Source organism: Emydura macquarii, unplaced genomic scaffold, assembly GCF_026122565.2.
Source record: "Emydura macquarii macquarii isolate MOO-44397 ecotype Brisbane River unplaced genomic scaffold, CSIRO-AGI_Emac_v2 contig_2897, whole genome shotgun sequence".
In the NCBI taxonomy this organism is placed as follows: Eukaryota; Metazoa; Chordata; order Testudines; family Chelidae; genus Emydura; species Emydura macquarii.
Genome location: NW_027133034.1, coordinates 17,193,942 through 17,212,108, shown reverse-complemented (window position 1 = coordinate 17,212,108; position 18,167 = coordinate 17,193,942). Strand labels below are relative to the sequence as shown.

Here is an 18,167-nt window from a genome sequence, read left to right as displayed (position 1 = left end):
GTTTTATAGGTTCTCTTTAACCGTCAGTTGTATTCTCCAACTAAACTGGTGCAAAAGTCATTAAACTGGGCTATAGCAATAAAATGTACGGTGTTCCTTAGTCAGGTTCCTGTTAACTTGCAAGATGAGGATATAGTCTGTCTAATTTGGAAGTGCATTACCCAGCTGCTCAATTAGAAAAGCACCATGAAATTATGTAAGAACAAAAATTTAGTATTTTTGTTTTTAAAAAGCAGTCATCTTGAACTGCGTGCTTCAGTCTTGTTTAAGAGGATAACCTAAGGGGGCCCTAGTAATCTGGGAGGTCTAGACAGACAAATGCAGCACTATATGTAATATGGTTTGCAACTCACACATACTACATTCAGGGCTTGATTCTCTGAGAGTGCCCAGCAAGGACCTGTGAGGTGCTGAGTGTCTAAATGCCCATTAATTGCATGTGGAGTTTAGGACACTCTGCACCTCACAGGATCAGGCCTAGGTACTTTCACATGAGATCATGATTATATAATTACCTGATTGGTAGCTGTAGGGATAATCAGTACCCTTCATAATTAACCCAATTATTAACAAAAAGAACAACTTCCTCTCCTTGTTTCAACTAGTTCTTAAACAGGGTTCCAAAGGTTTAAGAGAGCTCTGAGAGTATCCTTGTTGCTAGCTAGCGTGTTGATGTCTCTTTTGCCACCTGCTTAATTGCATTTTTTCCATTTTACGCAGCAACTTAGTGCCTCACCCTACATAATAACCAAACCACAATAAAAGTCATTTGTTTTACAGGGCAATGCATATAAAACTCTAGCTTTTTGACAAATAGCCATCACTTTTATTTTCTTGGATCGGGTAATTTAATGTTAAAAATGAGATAATTAAAATGCCACAATAATCAGTTTTTTCAAGACTTTAGAAGTTTCTAAAGGGAAAAGACAGGAAAAGTTCTCACAGGGAGAGGAAGCAGACAAAAAGGCTTCTTGGCACTGTTCTATAGAACTGTAGAGACTGAGGTGAATTAGCATGTACTGTATAGAAGCTATCGTGAGTGCTTCTCTTTTTTGTTCTAAGAGTACATATTTGAGAAGTGGTAGAGTATCCTACAGTTTGACTTTGGGGTTCAGTTGTTTAGTTCAAAGTTTCAAATAGCAGACAATACATCATGACCAAAGCCCTATTAATTAATGGGGGTGGGGAGATGATTGTCACAAGTTTTGCAACCCAGAACAGAATTCCAGATGAACATAGGCATGGCCAAGCTGACCGCAGCACTTCAAACTGCAATGAGCTGGAAGAGCATTCTGCGTATTAGCATGCAGATAAGACTATGAGCTGCGGAAGAATTTCCCTGCCTTTGCCCTATGTGTGTGGGGTTTAGATTTAACCTGGGAGTGAACCACTGTAACAACAGAAACTTAATGTATTCAGTTCTGGAAGTGTGCCAAAAAAGCTCTGTTAGACTGAGGGACCAGTAACAGAGGTCTTCTAGGCCTACAGATGAATATGTTATACCATTACAATGCTAGGGAAACCCAACAATCCACTAAGTATTTATTTCTAGCACTAGCAGGGAATGATATATTGAGACTTGTAATATTGTCACTGATTATCAGCTGGCTTTTCCCATTTCAGTTCTAAAAAGAATCTTAGTAATCAGTATCACCTGAGTTGCAAGAGCTAGAAACCGATGACTTGATTCACTTCTGAGCAGCTTCTAAATAGTACAGAGCATTAAGTTTTAATTGTAGATGTTTGCTGTACTATCACTGAGCTAAACAAGATTCAGAAGTTGTACATCTACCATAAATAAATAATAATCTGGTTGAAAAACCGAAGTTTTTTGGCAATATTGGATATGAAGAATTCTTGAAATGAAGTGGGACGCCTCCTGGGATTAGAGTTATGAGAACAAACTGAGGGGTGGAATTTTCAAAATCCCCCTGTGTTGGTCTAATTCTGTTCCCATTGAAGTCAATGGGAGTTTTACTATTCCTCCAGTGGGAGTTGAGTTAGGCCTGTGCTGTGAACTTTTGAAAACCCCAATCTAAAAGGACTGTGTGTGCCGTGCGTGTACTTGGGGTTGATTTTTTTTAAAACTGCTCCACTGAAGTGCCTTGTCTTCTGGTATTTTAAAATTTTTAATCTAATGAAATTTTAGTGTTCTATTATACATCTTAAGTACTTGAGTCATTTTATTAATTATTCCATTTGCATCAGTGCACTAAATAATGCTACAACAAGTATTTCTTCAGAGCAGCAACAATGACAGTTCTGGAAAATGCATAAGGATAATTCTGCAGAGAGGGATGACGAACTAATTTTTTTTTATTCCTTTGTTTTGGGGCCATCAGCTCTCATGGAAACTTGCTGTTTCTTGACTAGCTGGTAGTTGATCCACATTCCCCTGGGTGTATTTGTAGATCTGTAACCCTAGTGTCTTGATTGTGATGCCTTAAGATATCAAAACAGCTAATGCACATCTGGACTTCCTTGTTGTTGTTCTAGCATAATATAACAACCTGAGGCAGAATGGCGTTTGCTTTCTTAAGAAGCGTTTTTTTACTTAGTGAAAATATTCCATGTTTGCACTGCCTCAGTTCCTCCTTTTGAAATACCTTAGTCTGCTAAAATATTAACAGGGCTTTTTTGTTTTCTTTTTAAAAAGCAAAATTGTTTGTTGTCCGTCATGTTGGCAATATGTGGAAGAATATCTATTTCCATTTTATCCTATTTCAGGGGTTGCTAAATGTAGACCTGGTCTACACTAAAAAGTTAGGTTGACCCACCAGTGCTACTCGGGAATGTGAAAAATCCACACCTCTGAGCAGTGTAGTTAAAACCACCTAATCCCTGCTATAGACAGTGCTAAGTAGATAGAAGAATTCTTCTGTTAGCCTAGCTACCACCTTTCAGGGAGGTTGATTATAGTTGTACTGCTATAGCGTTTCAAGTGTAGTCAAACCCATAGTCGCGTACAGGTGCTATCAGTTTTGTTAGTAGCTTCTTCAAATCAAGCGAATAGAAATTAGTATTATGACTAGAGTTTTTGTTCATTAGAATGACATTCCTGTACATGAATATAAATATCTAATTACCTTTTGTTGGAGAAAAATTTCATGACATCTAAGTTTCTTGCAAAATTAGAATGCATAAATTTAGACTGTCAGTTCATCGGGGGAGAATCTTTCTTTGCTTGTACTGTTTCTAGCCCAGTGAGGCGCAAACTTATCTGAGACCTCTAGGTACTGCAGTGGTTCAAACAGTAATGTACAGCAGTTTGTGTAGTGATTTCCATAAATGAAGTAGACCATTTACGTAGTCGGTATTTAAATTTAAAAAAAATTGTATAACTTTATAATTTTGTAATCATTTAATTTTCCATTTGCTTACAAAGTAAGGCTCAAACAGATTGTGCATGGAATGACCACAGTAAAATCACTAGGAAATTACTTAGGGGAGTGCAGGAATGAAGACTTCAGGTTAAAGGATTAAAAAAAGAAAAGAAACACGATAGTTTAGCAAAAGAATGGATGGAATTTAATATGTCAGTTGTTCCACATCAGGAGCTTGTGAAATGTCGGAATCCTTAAAACACAAGTTTTTTCCCATTATGAATGGAACTATATATGGAGCAGCAGGGTAGAGGGAGGAAAAGAAAAGCATTTGTGTTGACAGAAGTTGTGCCTTATCAGCTTCGGTTTATTGGTGACTTCTTTTCAGAATTAGAAAAGGGTGGTTTGAATGGCAAGGTCCCTGTTTGCATTACTGTCAGGGCAACTAGTTACAACATCATTAAAATTTGCACTATGGGACCTTATGGCTCTGTCTGTACCAGAGACCTTACAACGGTACAGTTGTATCGCTGTAGCTGTGTCGCTGTAACGTCTTCCATCTAGCTGCTGTATGCCGAGAGGAGAGAGCTCTCCCGTTGCTTCTGTCAGTAAAATTTATGTTGGTTGGGGTGTGGGTTTTTTCACATTCATGACAGACAAAAGTTTTACTGGCAAGGGCTAATGTAAACATTGCCTAACTGTGGTTCTAACTGGGCCTAATCTGAGTAATCTTGAAACAAATCATTGCTTTTATTTTTTTTTTAAAGGAGGGGTGGGGGAGATGTCAACAGGTAGAATGCCCTCCAAAGTTTTGGGGTTTTTCTCCTTTGATTTCATTCTTTTTTTTTTTTTTTCTTAAGGGGTTTGAAAGGAGGAATGGGCCAAAAGAAAAAGACTGGTAGTGTAACAGTCTCTGAGCCAGGAGACTATTCCTAAATGTAGATTCTGGTTACATACACTGTCTGTGATTTTGTTACAAGAAGTCATGGAGTACTAATATTACTTGGTACTCTGCCTTCTGCTACTTTTAGTGGTGTCTCTGTAAAAACAAAAATTTGATTGAAATAAGCGTGCATCTTTTGGATCCATATATGATTCATGGTTTAAATATTTGTTCATGCCTATAGGGTATATATTCTGAAATCTGCCAGTTTAAAAAGACCTGGGTTTTTTTTGTCTTTATGTATTTACTTTCTTGCTAACATAACACACTTTTCTGTTTCAGGTAATTGCCTTTGGGAGAGGGACCAAGGGACTGTTTATACACGCTTTTTGGTGCTTGGACTAACACCGTCAGAGAGAAGACTCTTTTACGTCTTTTTGTCACAAACTTGATTATCCCAGGATTTAATTGCCATTGGGAAAAGCGCAAAGCAGAAGAAAAACTTTTTCCACTTTGGGACCATTGCATAGTAGTTGAGTTAAGGAACTTTATACGTGAAGGCTCTATAGCAGAGATTTGGAGTTTTGCTGCTTGCCATCCTCTGTGTTCACACTTCAGACTGTAAACAATGAGTGAGTTCTGGTTGTGTTTCAACTGCTGTATTGCAGAACAGCCTCAGCCTGTAAGTATGAATCTCGGCGTTGTTTCTGTATGTAATCAAGTACATTGTTCGTTTTTTTTTTTTGTTTGTTTGTTTGTTTTTTTTATTCGTACTATTGACTAAGCTCGGCGAAAATGAAAAAAATCTAGCTTCTCTGTTTTAGCTGTGCTGTAGAAATAATTCTATAGATGAAGACTGATGTCAAACAGATATTTTCCTTTTCTCAAAAAGAGGAATAGGGAGTGCTGTGTGTTTCAGGTTGCCTTGGACACTTCAATTTGCAAAGATATTAAGGAAGATGGGGATGGGGAAAGCAACCCAACAAATGGCTCTAATACAGGTCCCGAAAATTGGAAATCTAAAAATACAACTTCAGCTTGTTTTGTTACTATTACAGACTAAGTTGAAGATGGGATTGGGAGAGGGAAGGGAATATTTATATTTAGAAATCAAGTGTGAAATCCTGACCTGGTTGAAGTCAATAGCAAAACTCCTATTTTTTTTTGCCATTGACTTGGATTGTAGGGTCAAGATTTCACCCAAGTGTTTAGTTGCCACTCTTTGGGATTTTTGAGGAAATCTTGAGAGAATGTGTATTAAAATCAGATAATTTGATTTGTACCACAATCATTCGAGTTTTGCTAAAAGGAGGGGAATGGATGTGCTAATGGCTAAGTAAAGCATGAAGGAATACAAGACAGAAGCACTTCAAAGCATTATGCCCAGAAGAAAAAATAAACTAGCTGATGCTATTATTTGGGAAAAGACAGGATACCCAGATGTGTACCACATGAATTCATTAAAGTGTTAGAACAGTTGAAAATTAATTTTTCATATTGTGACTCAAGATATAGACTTGGGGCCTCTGCGACCAGGTACTGGATCCAATATGGCTGTGCTTCTGAGAGGAAAAACCTATCTATCATGCAGGTAAAGTAGGCCAGGAATTTGATTAGCAGTACCGGAGATGTCTTCACAACTGCACTCGGGAAGATCCATCATGTTGAGCAATGCAACCAGATCAGTCCAAGTAGTGGTATATAGAAAGGAGAGTTCTATATCCCGAACAACGTGAGGGAGTCTGCATAGTGGACACAGGAGAGTATGCTTGAATTAGAAGTAACAAAAGAATCACAAAGTGGTGCAGCTCTCAAGGTTACACAGAGAATTTGGTTTTGTATTGACTTAAGAAAAGTCAAAGCCACTGGAAAATGTAATGCTTACCTACTTTCCTGAGACTTTCAGGAATTTTAATTGCAAAAAGACTGAAAGCAAAAAGAATCCTGAAGTAGTAATGGAAATATTAATAAGAGGCACTTGACAGTGTACATACACCTCCTTGGTTCACAGTATAAATGCAACTTGCTGTCATTTTTAATGAAACAGAGTTGTGGGAGGAGTTCATATCTCAGATGCCAACATGGGGCATTAGAATTCCTTTAATGTGAAGTGAATACCTTGCAGTCTTTCAAGACTTGCTGTGTCTGTATCCTAATGACTTACATAGTTTGGAGACAAAATGTTTTAATAAGAATAATGATGTATGAATTGTGATGGCTCTCTGGAATTAAGAGAATTAATACCCCGGTTGGATATATAGCACAATCTCATGTAGTTTGCAAACTCTTTACGTTTCTTTAACTTTAAATAATAGTAGAAACCAAAAATATTTCACTTGTTTTTTTCAGGGGCTGTAGATAGCTGCTTTTTAAAACTATGATTATAATTTTATGCTACAATACAGTTATTGCAAGTGAGTGTAAAATAAGTGGCATAACTAACATAGTACATTAGTACTACAGTTCTTAATTTGTGGGTCATGATCCCCAATAAAGTGTGAATGTTATAGTTCAAAACAGAATAGGGATTGCAAGCCTTCACCCACTCTTGTCTCTGATGTCCTGCTGATGTGAATTTGCTCAGTAACTTGCATGCCTCTCCCACCCTCCATGATACAAGCAGCACCCTGTAACATTTCACTTGTTCCTGAAGTGTGGCATTTCTAGAGTTGTATGTAGGACCTGACACACATGAAGCACAATAAGAGTTGATGCAAAGGATTTTGCATGCAATTGAGAAGTAGTTGTGTGTAACTGCACGTGAGCTGATAGTGTTGTTGTATTTAGTAATAGACCTAGAACTCTTAGATTCCAGTTCTCTCTGTGTTACTTCTCTATCTCAGTGGCTTTCAACCTTTCCAGATTACTATACCCTTTTTTAGGAGTCTGTTTTGTCTTGCATACCCCCAAGTTTCACCTTACTTAAAAACTACTTGCTTACAAAATCAGACATAAAAATACAAAAGTGTCACAGCACACTGTTACTGAAAAATTGTTTACTTTCTTATTTTTACCATATAATTATAAAATAAATCAATTGAAATATAAATATTGTACTTACATTTCAGTATATAGAGCAGTATAAACAAGACATTCTTGGTATGAAATTTTAGTTTGTACTGGCTTCGCTAATGCTTTTTATGTATACTGTTGTAAAATTAGGCAAATACCTAGATGAGTTGATGTACCCCCTGGAAGATCTTTGTGTAATCCCTTGGGTTACGCGTACCCCTGGTTGAGAACCACTGCTCTCTCTGACTCGGACTGAAATTTCAAGTTGCAGGAAGTAGGTATATTAAATTTATACCAAACAAAAAATCTAAATCATCCCCTTTTCCATTCTGGACAGGTAGATATAATGATTTCTCTAAACTTCTTGAAAGTAATTTCTTCAGAAACTGGGAATGATTCTCATGGGACCCTTTCAGAGAAAAACGGGGGTGCTTTCCGCGCTGTAGGCCCTAACAATTGCACCCCCCCCTTCTGCTGAAGCCCCCTCCCCCCTTCAGGAAAAAAACAGGGCCTCCAGCACGGGGAGTGGGGACAGCAGCAGCGGCGCGGGGAGCGTGCCCAGCAGTGGCTGGGGGCAGCTGCTGCTGCTGGAGGTGGACGGCGGCGGCTGCTTCCATCTCCAGGCAGTGTGGTGCTGGACCGGCTCTGTCCCCTGCTCCGTGCCCCCCCATGGGGTGCGCCCCCCACTTTGAGAGCCACTGCTCTAGTGATCATGACACAGTGTGCTTTGCAAAAGGCTTGTTCTGTTCAGTCTCCGTTGCAAACACCAGGCTGCTGCTGATGTGTTCGCAGCTCAGTGGTCAGAAGTCAATGGAAGGGTTAATGCTGACTCACTGAGCTGCTGCAGTACCCATGGAGGGTTGGTTCTATTTTCATTGGAGTCAATTTAAGGACTCTTGGGATAGAGAGGACAAAGTTGGCCATGGGATTGTGGGATACTTTTGGTGGATTCCCAGGGTCTGAGTCAGGGAGGGTTGCATCTACACTGCAAAGCAGAAGGGCTTGAACTCTGGGTCCCGGCTTGACTCTGGTTCGAACCCTCCATATCCACAGGACTCTAGGGCCAAGCCTGAGTCTAAAAGACTTTTTGTGTAGACAGAAGAGGGGTTTGGGTTCAAGCCCTGGTCTGAGCCTAGGCTTACATTGAAGTGTAGACATACCTTTAGTGATCAACCCACTGTGAAGTTCCTGTGTATGACGAGACAGCTCCAATACATCAGTGTCGTTGCCCTCAACCATCATATCCAGGGATCCGATTCTGTCACAAACGGGCCTCTCTGATTTTTTTCGGCTTCAGCCAGTGGGGCTGGAGCAGCTGTCAGTCTCCGCCCAGGAGCGGCAGCAGGGCAAAGTAGTGGCCAGCGGTCAGTTACTGCCGGAGCAGTGGCTGGCTGTCCGCTTCCAGTGAGGTTCTGACTGTTAGTCATCCCCTGTCCTCCCCCCGGTATTTTTAGTAAAAGTCACGGACAGGTTGTGGGCTTCAGTGAATTTTTCTTTATTGCCCGTGGTCTGTCCATGACTTTTACTAAAAATACCTGTGACAAAATCTTATCTTGAATCATATCAAATGTAGTGCTAGATTCTAATCTAATACACATAACTGCGAGTAAGCACAGTATTGTTTTTGTACTTTGAATTATGTAGTAATGCATGTGCTACTTGGTGGTGGTTAAAATTTGGTTCTTAGAATTTGGTTAATGGTAGGTGAGCAAGTTTCTTTGGCTTCTGAATTATCATGATCTAATATGCAAGAGATTTTCTGGCCATTTGCCCAGTTGTTGGTTATTTACACATTGAAACTGTTGCTGATTAGGCACTCTCGCTTCAGACTTATTGCAAAATTTTTTTGCTTGATTTTTGAGTAATGCATTCCATTTTTATTTGATTATTTTATTAAATAGTAAAATAATTATAGAAGACTGATTTTAGTATATTAAAGTGAATCATTCTTAGTTGCTTGCTGACTTGCACCCTCTGCCCATTAGGATAAATTGATTGCAGAAATTTTTTTTTATGTATCCTGTATATTTGATGCAGTTGCACATTTATACATCTAGTTACATCAACAGCATCTAGCACAAGGACTTGGAGTAATAAATCAAAACCTCCAAAAAATACAAATTGCTTACGACGATGGATCTCGCTTCAGGCAGCTCCTTACTATTCTAACCCAAAAGGTTTCATGCTGCAGTGACTGCTCAGCCTGCATAATATTTTTTTTAAATCATGCAAATGAACAAATGTGGAACATGCGAGATTTAGCATAAAATATATCAGCATTTAGTGATTTGTTGCATCCAAGATAGAAATACGTAAACATTGCCCCCCCAATACACCGGCTAAGCCGCAACTTTCATGTCCTCTTCCCAATCTCAACTCTATTTTATGTGCCTTCTTCTATGCCACCCAGCACACCTTGAATTCCTTCCCTGATCTGATCCACTGCTCTTTCAAGTCCATCTCTAAAATATGCTTCTTCCAAAAGGCTTGTAAAAACTAATTCTGTCACATAGAAGCATTGACAAAAATTGATATTGTAAAATAAAAACCACGAAAGCAAAATAGACACACAATTTTCTTTGTTCAGTTATGTTGCTTATATTCCTGAACATCCAGTGCCCTTTAATCATTGAAACTTTATTGGTCTACAATATAGTATAAGTTTCAGTGTTGAAATATAAAATATAGAACGTTCAGCTGACACATTAACTCAGAAATATTTCCGTTTTGCATAGACTGTAATGTAGAATTACTTATCAAGCCATCAATCTCAGCTATTTCAGCGGTTTCTGTATTACATAGCGCATTAATGTGCCTGTCAAATCAGTTTAATAAAGGTGCCCCTTAGTAGAAGGGACAGTTTGCTTGTTTATTGCAGGTTTATACTGGCCCTGACTTTGTTTGCCACTTCTAGTTATTGTGCAGTTTCACTGCATAACGGTTAATAGGCTGCTTTATTTATTTGTTTAAATGACCCATCTTCTGTCTTAGAGTATCTGGTGCAGTGTCAAAATATTAAATATTTTCAAGGTAAATAAAGAGCAATAATTTGCATATTTAAGTAATTGTGGGGAAAATCATTGGCTATTTCTGTTGTGCCTGTTTGTGAATAAAATGACGCTCTCTGGTAAGCAATTAAAGACAGTGATACTAACATTATACATTCATTTATTATTAATTTATTAGGCGGAATAGGTGGTAAAGCAAGATATCTTGAAAAAATATTCAAGAATTATTCCCAGTCTTCTGTTGGAGGAATGAAGTGTGTGTGTGTGGGGGGGGGGTTAAATCAGGTCACCATTTTAAAAAAATCCTCAAATGTTTTCTTATCCCTTGTAGTCGCTCGTGGTCAATCATGCTCTGTCACTGAGAATATATTTCCAGAGCTAATGCCCAGTGTCAGTCAAAGAAGCAGCTGCCTCCAGAAAAGCTGAAGCGGATCAGCAAAAGCTGGTAGGCCCTACGTAGTATTTGGGGTTGCAGTGAACTGCATTTGAAACAGGTTTTGTGGAAAAGCTCCATCTTACTTTAAAACGTGATATAGGATAAGCTCCAAATTTTGATTTTTGCCTTAGGGTTTAGCAGTAAAATACAGACGGTTGCTCCTCTTGATGTTTGACAGCTGAGCTATCTTGCTTCTTCTGATTTTCATGTCCGAACTAGGGCAGATTAATAACCCCATGACATCAGTATGTACCATCAGGAGCATTTATTCATACCACTTCATCTGTATCCACTGTCCCTTACACACATTTCATCTCTTTGCAGAAGGGTTTTTGTCAGGACCACCATTGTAGTAAATATCATATCTGCAGTTTCACTGTCTGTAGAAGAACGTGTCATGTAAATGGACAGATAGGCAATGGAAAGAAATTAGAGCTGCAGTTGCCAGGTGGCTTAATTTTCCATGCTAATACCTTGCACTGTGCGTCACATAATAAATCTAATATCCTTTAACTGTCGCTGTCTTGTTGCTTTTTTAGTGTCTAAGTTATGTGGTGGCTGTAAGATTATTATTTATTTTGTTTTAAACTGAGGCTGATATAACTCTTCTTAATAAGAATGCTGTGCATATTTTGTGGACCTGTTTACATCCTGTGTAAAAAGGCGTGGGCCCAATTTTCAGATTTGGAAGCCTACAGTTAGGGGTCAGCCTAAATCAGCACTTAGTGCCCAGAACAAGTATTTAAGTGCCTGTCCTTAGACATCCAAGTTTGTCTTGATCAAGGGTGGGGATTTTTTGTTTCGTTCTCTTCTCCCAACCTATGAACCTGCAGTTCCCATCTTTATTCCTACTCCTATATAGTGTGCAGTATAACCATTGCATGAAATTCTAGTTCCTGTTAAACTATTTTGTTACTGGTTTGCATGCATCCTGTCAGTCTCCTAATTTAAGGTACTTCCCCGAAAATGGAGAATCTGATAGGTAGTCTTTTTAAAATTATTTTCCCTTCCATCTCCCAGGCAACACTTTTTTTATATGATCATACTAAAATACAAGCTTTGCTATTCCTGAGTCACCTTCTATCACATAAGAGAGAAACAGCAGGGCTTAGTTTGTGCAAAGATATTGTAATTGTGAACCGCCCACTGGTACAGATTCAGAGAGTTTTTGTGTTTTTCAAACATGTTCAGCTGTATCTGGAACACTACACTTACTTAAGTAAAATTAATAAGGTGTAGCATACAAGCAATTTCCCATGCAAGGGTAATTTCTCTGGGCTGAATATACTCCAGATGCCATAACTGATAGCATTACATATAGCCAATGCACAAAAGGAAAGAAGTCATCAAATGGCAGTTCTTACTGACTGCATAAAAATAAATGACCAGATATACCATATTTACTTCACTTGAGTAAAATGTAACTTCTCAAATAGTTCCATTTATTTCAGTGGGACTAGTCACAGAATAAAGTACTACTCAACATGAGTAAAGATAGGAGATTTTCTCCTAAAATTAGGAAGAAACCTGTAATCAATTCAGAGGAAATCTTAGCTGTTTTAGGATTAATAAAGAGAAATGAATAATACTTTGTCCCTTTATTTAAAGTTTCAAGTTACTTTAGTTCTTGTTGGAATTGTGAAAGTGTTTTTAGTCTCTTTTGAACCTTAATGTCTCAGAAAATGGTGTAAATGGATAAGAAATTGCCTTCTGAGTATTCAGCAAATTTAGACTATTTGTGATTCTCTTCCCCTCCCTCTGCTGCTCTGGTATGTATACTGAATTCCACAAACCTTTTAAACGCAGTGTTACCCTCTCTTTGCAGCATTCTTCTTGACCTGTGGTGCTTTGAGGCTGCTACTAGTAGTCTTAGTTCAGAAAGTTTCTCCAAAGTTTGAATTGATCTTTTTCACTTTACAGTATAATAAAATAATACTAGGCCTATATTCAGACATGTTTTTTTTGGTACCAGGCAGTTCCCAGACTCCAGAAGGTCTTGAAATAATGCAAGTTTATATCCAGGGCTAAATTATGGCTTTGCCATGAGCCAATGTATGGACAGCACTTAGCTCTATTGCCCTGGGAGCAGACCAGGAAGCAAATTGTGCTCCTGATTTCCCCCTATTTGAGGGGAGAGGACAATATCGGTTATCAGAATGGCACAACATACCCCCTTGGTGTTCCAGTAGAGGTGTGCAACAGGCTAGCCTGTTGGAGCAGAGGCACAGAGCCAGTGCTCTGCCCATTTTCACACTCAGGCTCATGGAGAATGTCACAGCCCCTCAGAGGCTGCTCTTCCCTTCGTGCCCCTGTCCGTACTATTGAGCAATAGGAATGCCTTACTCTCGTGGGTGGGCATGCGGTATGTCCCATAGCTTTGAGTGTCATTCAGTGTTAAAAAATTGTTGGCATTATCTGAATCATGTTATTAATCTGCTAACTCCTCTCAAACTTAGAAAACCGTTTTCCTCATGTACTCTGTGTCTAGTGATGGCTGAACTAGAGTATTGTAGTGATATTTACATTGCACTTGCGTGTCTTAGAACCTTTCCTACAATGATCTCAAATTGTTCAATAACATTGGGTGACAACTTGGCCCCACTGAAGTCTATGGGAGTGTAGTCACTGACTTCAGGGAAACCAGGATATAACCCAACAAGTCCTACAACAACTTTGTGACATAGGCCAGCATTATTATTCTCATTTTACAGTTAGAAAAATTAAGGCAAGCTAATGTATTCTGACTTGACCAGCTGGTCATGGTGAAACAGTGGCTCTCAATGCCCCTGGTATAAAGAGAAGCAGAAACAGAAGTAAGTTGGGTGGCGCACAGGAAAAGGGGAATGGATAAGGGGAAAAAGGAATAAAAAAACCCAGAAAGATTAGGGAACAGAAGAAAGTAATGGTGCTAAGTGGTATCAAAGTTCGTATATTAGTGAGGCAGGAGGGATAGAATGACAGTTTAGAAATGTACTTCATAAAACATTATATGTTGGGATCTTCAGAGAGAAAAGGGGATTTTGTATATTGTAATTTTGAATCTCTTCCTGATTATGTATTTTGCATGCAATTCCCTGCCTTTGTACCTTGTGTTATCAGGAAATAAATATTACAAAGTTCAGTTGACTACTTTGGAAGCAAAGCAATGTGCCAGTGTAGTATATTGCATAGGAATTTGAAATTGTACTATGATCGCTTATAAATTTGAGTTGTTCTGTATGACTGGCAAAGCTTCCCTGAGGGAAGATGGAATTCCCAAGCCAAATATAAATCAAGTGAGCTTCTTGAGAGCTCATCTGTAAAATTAATCTGACACGTATATGTCATCTAGGCCTTTGCTTCGAACAAATCATGTTTTAAATGTATTGTACCCCACTTCTGCTGAACTAAAGTAATTTAATTCCTTGTCTGCTAAAATGATGTTTGCATGATTAAACCAGTGTTAAAGTGGGGGTATTTGAATCCCTCTAGGAATCTATCCTGAACAAATCTGGTAGAATATCCAGCATATCTGGATTGCTTATAATAGTATACCTTACATACACTGCATTGCTTATCTGTGGTAAAAGTTGGTCATTGCAGTACTTGTAAAGGGGGAAAAAATTCTCCACCAAAGAATACGCATGCTGATCTTTAGCACAGTAGGCCATAGGGGGCTTAATTGGTCTCCTGTTCACCATGGAAAAATATCAAATGCCTACTTATTTTGCTTTGTGCTGTGTCAGATGGGAGTCAAGCTTTGAGCAATCTGACAGGTCTGTTTGAATTTGTAACATAAAGAAAGCAAGACTTGAATAACATAGTAGCTAATTTTATTTGCTATAGCATTCTGTCTTTGTAGAATAAGAAAATGGAATTGATGGGGCGGCTGATATGGAGAAGAATGTGTCTGAGAGAGAGGTGCTTATCTTTATACATCTTCACCAATTTAGATTACGGATAGTAAAATCTATGTGAACTTCATTTAATCCCTGAGTATTCTGCTAATATCCAATTTGCAAATTGATATATCCAGAGTGGTTCAGATCTGTGGACCTTACTACTTGACCCATGCCAGGCTACTGTCAGAACCGGCTCTGAGGAGGAAAAGAGAAGCGGCTATACTGGTCATACTGGAACTGTCATGAGGAGGCAACAGCCCTTCTGCCTATTTGGTTCAGTTAGATATTTGAAAAAGTGAATTGGCCGAAGCTGACTATCGGAGATTAGGCTGGACTTTGGCTGGATGCCATATTCAATGCTGAATTCTTGTACAGCCCTAAGCCTCAGCTAAGCAAAGCATTTAAGCACATGCCCCAGTCCCACTGAAGTCAATAGGACTTGAGAACATGCCTAAAGTCAAGCATGTGCTCAAGTGCTTTGCTGAGCCTGGGTCCAGATTGGTATTAGTGAGAATCTTGCATGGCTTAGCTGCTTTTTATTCCATTGTGGCAACTCTGGTGTGAGTTAGATGAGGGCATGAGAATGAAGGAAAGAGGGAATTTAAGTGGTCACATCAAAGTATTTTATATATCAGTAAAGAGAAATCGCCTTGTGTCTGTGTATAGAGAAGAGATCATGTGATAGTTTTGGGTTCTGCTGCTGGCTCCTGCACTTACTTCATGTACAGCCATGCTAAAGTTGTTTGGTGCCTCAGTTCTCCCCTCTGTAAAACTGGTGTATATCTATTACACAGTACTTTTGTGTGACGCTATTTAAGGACTGAATCCTGCAAAGACTTAAGCGGCTGCTAATTTTAACCACCTTAGTGGTGCCGCCCAGGTCAGTGCTTTGAGATCATCAGATGAAAGGTGCGGTAGCAATGGAAAGTATACAGAACTTCGGATTGTAGGAGATAGGTTTGTGTGCATGTATTTTATAGTATATGTGCAGCTAGATTTTTAAGTCTACAGATCTGTTAATTTACAGATGAAACCTATGGATAATTTTAAGATAAACTTCATTAAATGAGGTTAGTAATTAGAATCCAAATTATTCATATCTAAGAAAAAAGGTGGGTCTGAAATGTTTTGTCACTTTTTAAAAAATGTTTGAAATGTGTTCCAAAAGAAACAAACAAGTCCAAGAACAAATTCATGTAATAATATAAAACTCTGTAAAAGGTATGTTTAATGTGGCTAAAACAACATGTATATTAAGTTATTGCCGTTTTTCAATTATAGCTATATGTCACAAATATGAAGGCTTCTGATTGTGTAGTAAAGAATAATATATTGGCATGTGATTCCCACTGGGCAATATCCCTCTTGAGGCACAAAGCCACCATTATATAGTTAACCAGCACATCATTCATTATCGTCATATGGTTTATGTCCTTAACCTAACCCAATGTAACTGTTTACTTTTAACACTTAGCTTTATAAATTAGTAGAAAAAGCAATCTGATTGACTGAAGTCCTTCTCTTCACCTTAGCCTGACTCCCCAGCCTATATACTGTAACAGAAAATTTAATCATGTGCTTTTGATAAAATTGCCATAGTACTTTATGAACTGGAAGATGCTGGGATTTAATTGCACAGTCAAGAGGAGGAGAGAAGTGATTAGGTGAACAGGGGATTTTGGTAGGGTGGTTTGTTTGAGTTTTGGGTGTGTGATAACTTTGAGTAATAGTAAAGAAACAACAAAAGTGTAGCCTTTGAAATGAAGCTTCCTCTGGAAGGTGACTCTAAAAATGGTAGCCTTTTGGCTGACAATGAAGTCCATATCATAACTAAAAATATTTTTCCCTTCAACTGCCAGCCCTGCAAACTCGGTCAAGGCTCTGAAAGTCAAGCTGGATCTTTGTCACACATTGTCATAATAAAGTTTCTGCAGACCAAATTACTCCCTCAGTGACACATAGGCATCCCATTGCTCTGAGCTGATTGAAATTTAGTAAATAATTTACTCATGCTCAAGAAGGAACAGAATCCATCTTAGAATTTTACCTATATTGGCCCTTCAGGGCTAACGGGAATCAAAAGCAGTAAAAAAATTATTTTTGTCACCAAACTCAACAGATATGATGGGAAAACATCAGCAAAACTGGTAAGAATTAATTTAACTAAGATATTAAAATTGGATAAAATTTACCAAACCTGTCGCCCTCAGACGTATGAATAAACTTAAGTATTAACATTCATCATGGTTTTGATAATTTAATAGATACAAACAACTAGTTTTAAAAAGCAAAACAAAATAAAACTTCCTCGCAGTGTTATGAATCCCGATAGCAGTGTTATGACAGTGCAGTGTTTTTCAAACAGTGGTCTGGAGATCATCCGTGATCCACAGAGCCCGTCCTGGTGCTCTGTGGAATGAAGCCTTTGGAAAGCAAAGCAGTGTGCAGTTGGAATTGGGAGGAGCCTAAAGGTGGGTCTGTGAAAGCATTTTTATTTAAAATGGTCCACAGAATGGAGAAGTTGGAGATCCGCTGTGCTAGTGCAGTGGTTTTCAGTCTGTGGTTCGCAGATACCTGCAGGTCCACAGACAGTCTAAGATTTCCAAAGGGAAATCCATTTGAAATGTTATAGGGGCCCACAAATGAGAAAAGGTCAAAAGCCAGTGTGCTATCACATCAGAGACAGAAAGTAAAAAAGCTTTTTCCCCCATCTGCAAAAGACCCTGATGCACTCCTGAATGGGGAAAATAGAAGTGCTCCCCTTCCAAGCTTGAAAGCCTTCTTAATAGCTCCAAAAAAACTTACTTGAGGTTTGTTTGTGTTCAAATAGCATTTTAATACAATTACCAATTAGTTACAATGAACTTTTACAGCTTTAACAACAGTGGTGGGGAACTTGCTGATCAGAACAGTCCAAGGCGATGGCAAAATGGTTAGCAAGACCCCATGGTTATTTCTGAAGCTGTAAATGTTTCTATTTTTACTCGGATAATCCAGCTGGAGTGTAAACTCTAGTGTACATTGTTTTAGTAAAAATAAGCTTTTTAAGCTTCTGAGAAGCTCTATCGATTTCCTTCCTCTCAGGGGGAATTGAACATAGCTGTTGCAAGTGATTTAGGGCAGGAGGAGCTGGGGGAATTGCCAAATGTTTAAAGTGCCAGCACTTCTAAATGTCACTCTGTATCCTTTTATATTTATATAGTGACTTCATCCCACAAGATCACATACTTCCAAAGTAGCCATCATTCCAGTGTGAGAAATGAATGGCATCCTGGGGAAGTTTTTTAAATGGTTGTCAGATAATAGCAGCTGTAAATATTTTTTGTTTGGGGGGGTAGGAGGCAAGGAATAGTGAGGGGTGGAACAGGACTGGTGGACAGTTGAATAGGAGCCAAGGTGGGGTCCAATGGACAGGACTCCTGACTAGCTACAGGTTTGCAGGAACAGTACGCTGTTTGTTGCAGGTGTGCCAGTCGGCTACAAGCAGGAGTTATAGCCTTGTGCAGAGGGATTCGAATGCCAGCCGACAGGCATGTGGGAGTGAAGAGATGAGCATTGGAATGAGGCACTGGAGACCCAATTCTGTGATGCTGACCACAGAATTGTTTGAAGCTGTTTCTGATG

At 38.8% G+C, this 18,167-nt stretch overlaps 1 protein-coding gene across 1 annotated transcript in view; it reads left to right on the top strand.

The window, feature by feature from the left end:
- CDC42SE2 (CDC42 small effector 2) overlaps positions 1-18,167 on the top strand; it is a 114,864-nt gene that overhangs the window by 67,428 nt on the left and 29,269 nt on the right. Inside the window, exon 2 of the mRNA XM_067568755.1 lies at positions 4,549-4,888. Coding sequence (XP_067424856.1) covers positions 4,835-4,888 — 54 coding nt within the window. The 5' untranslated portion in view covers positions 4,549-4,834. The remainder of the gene's footprint in view (positions 1-4,548; positions 4,889-18,167) is intronic.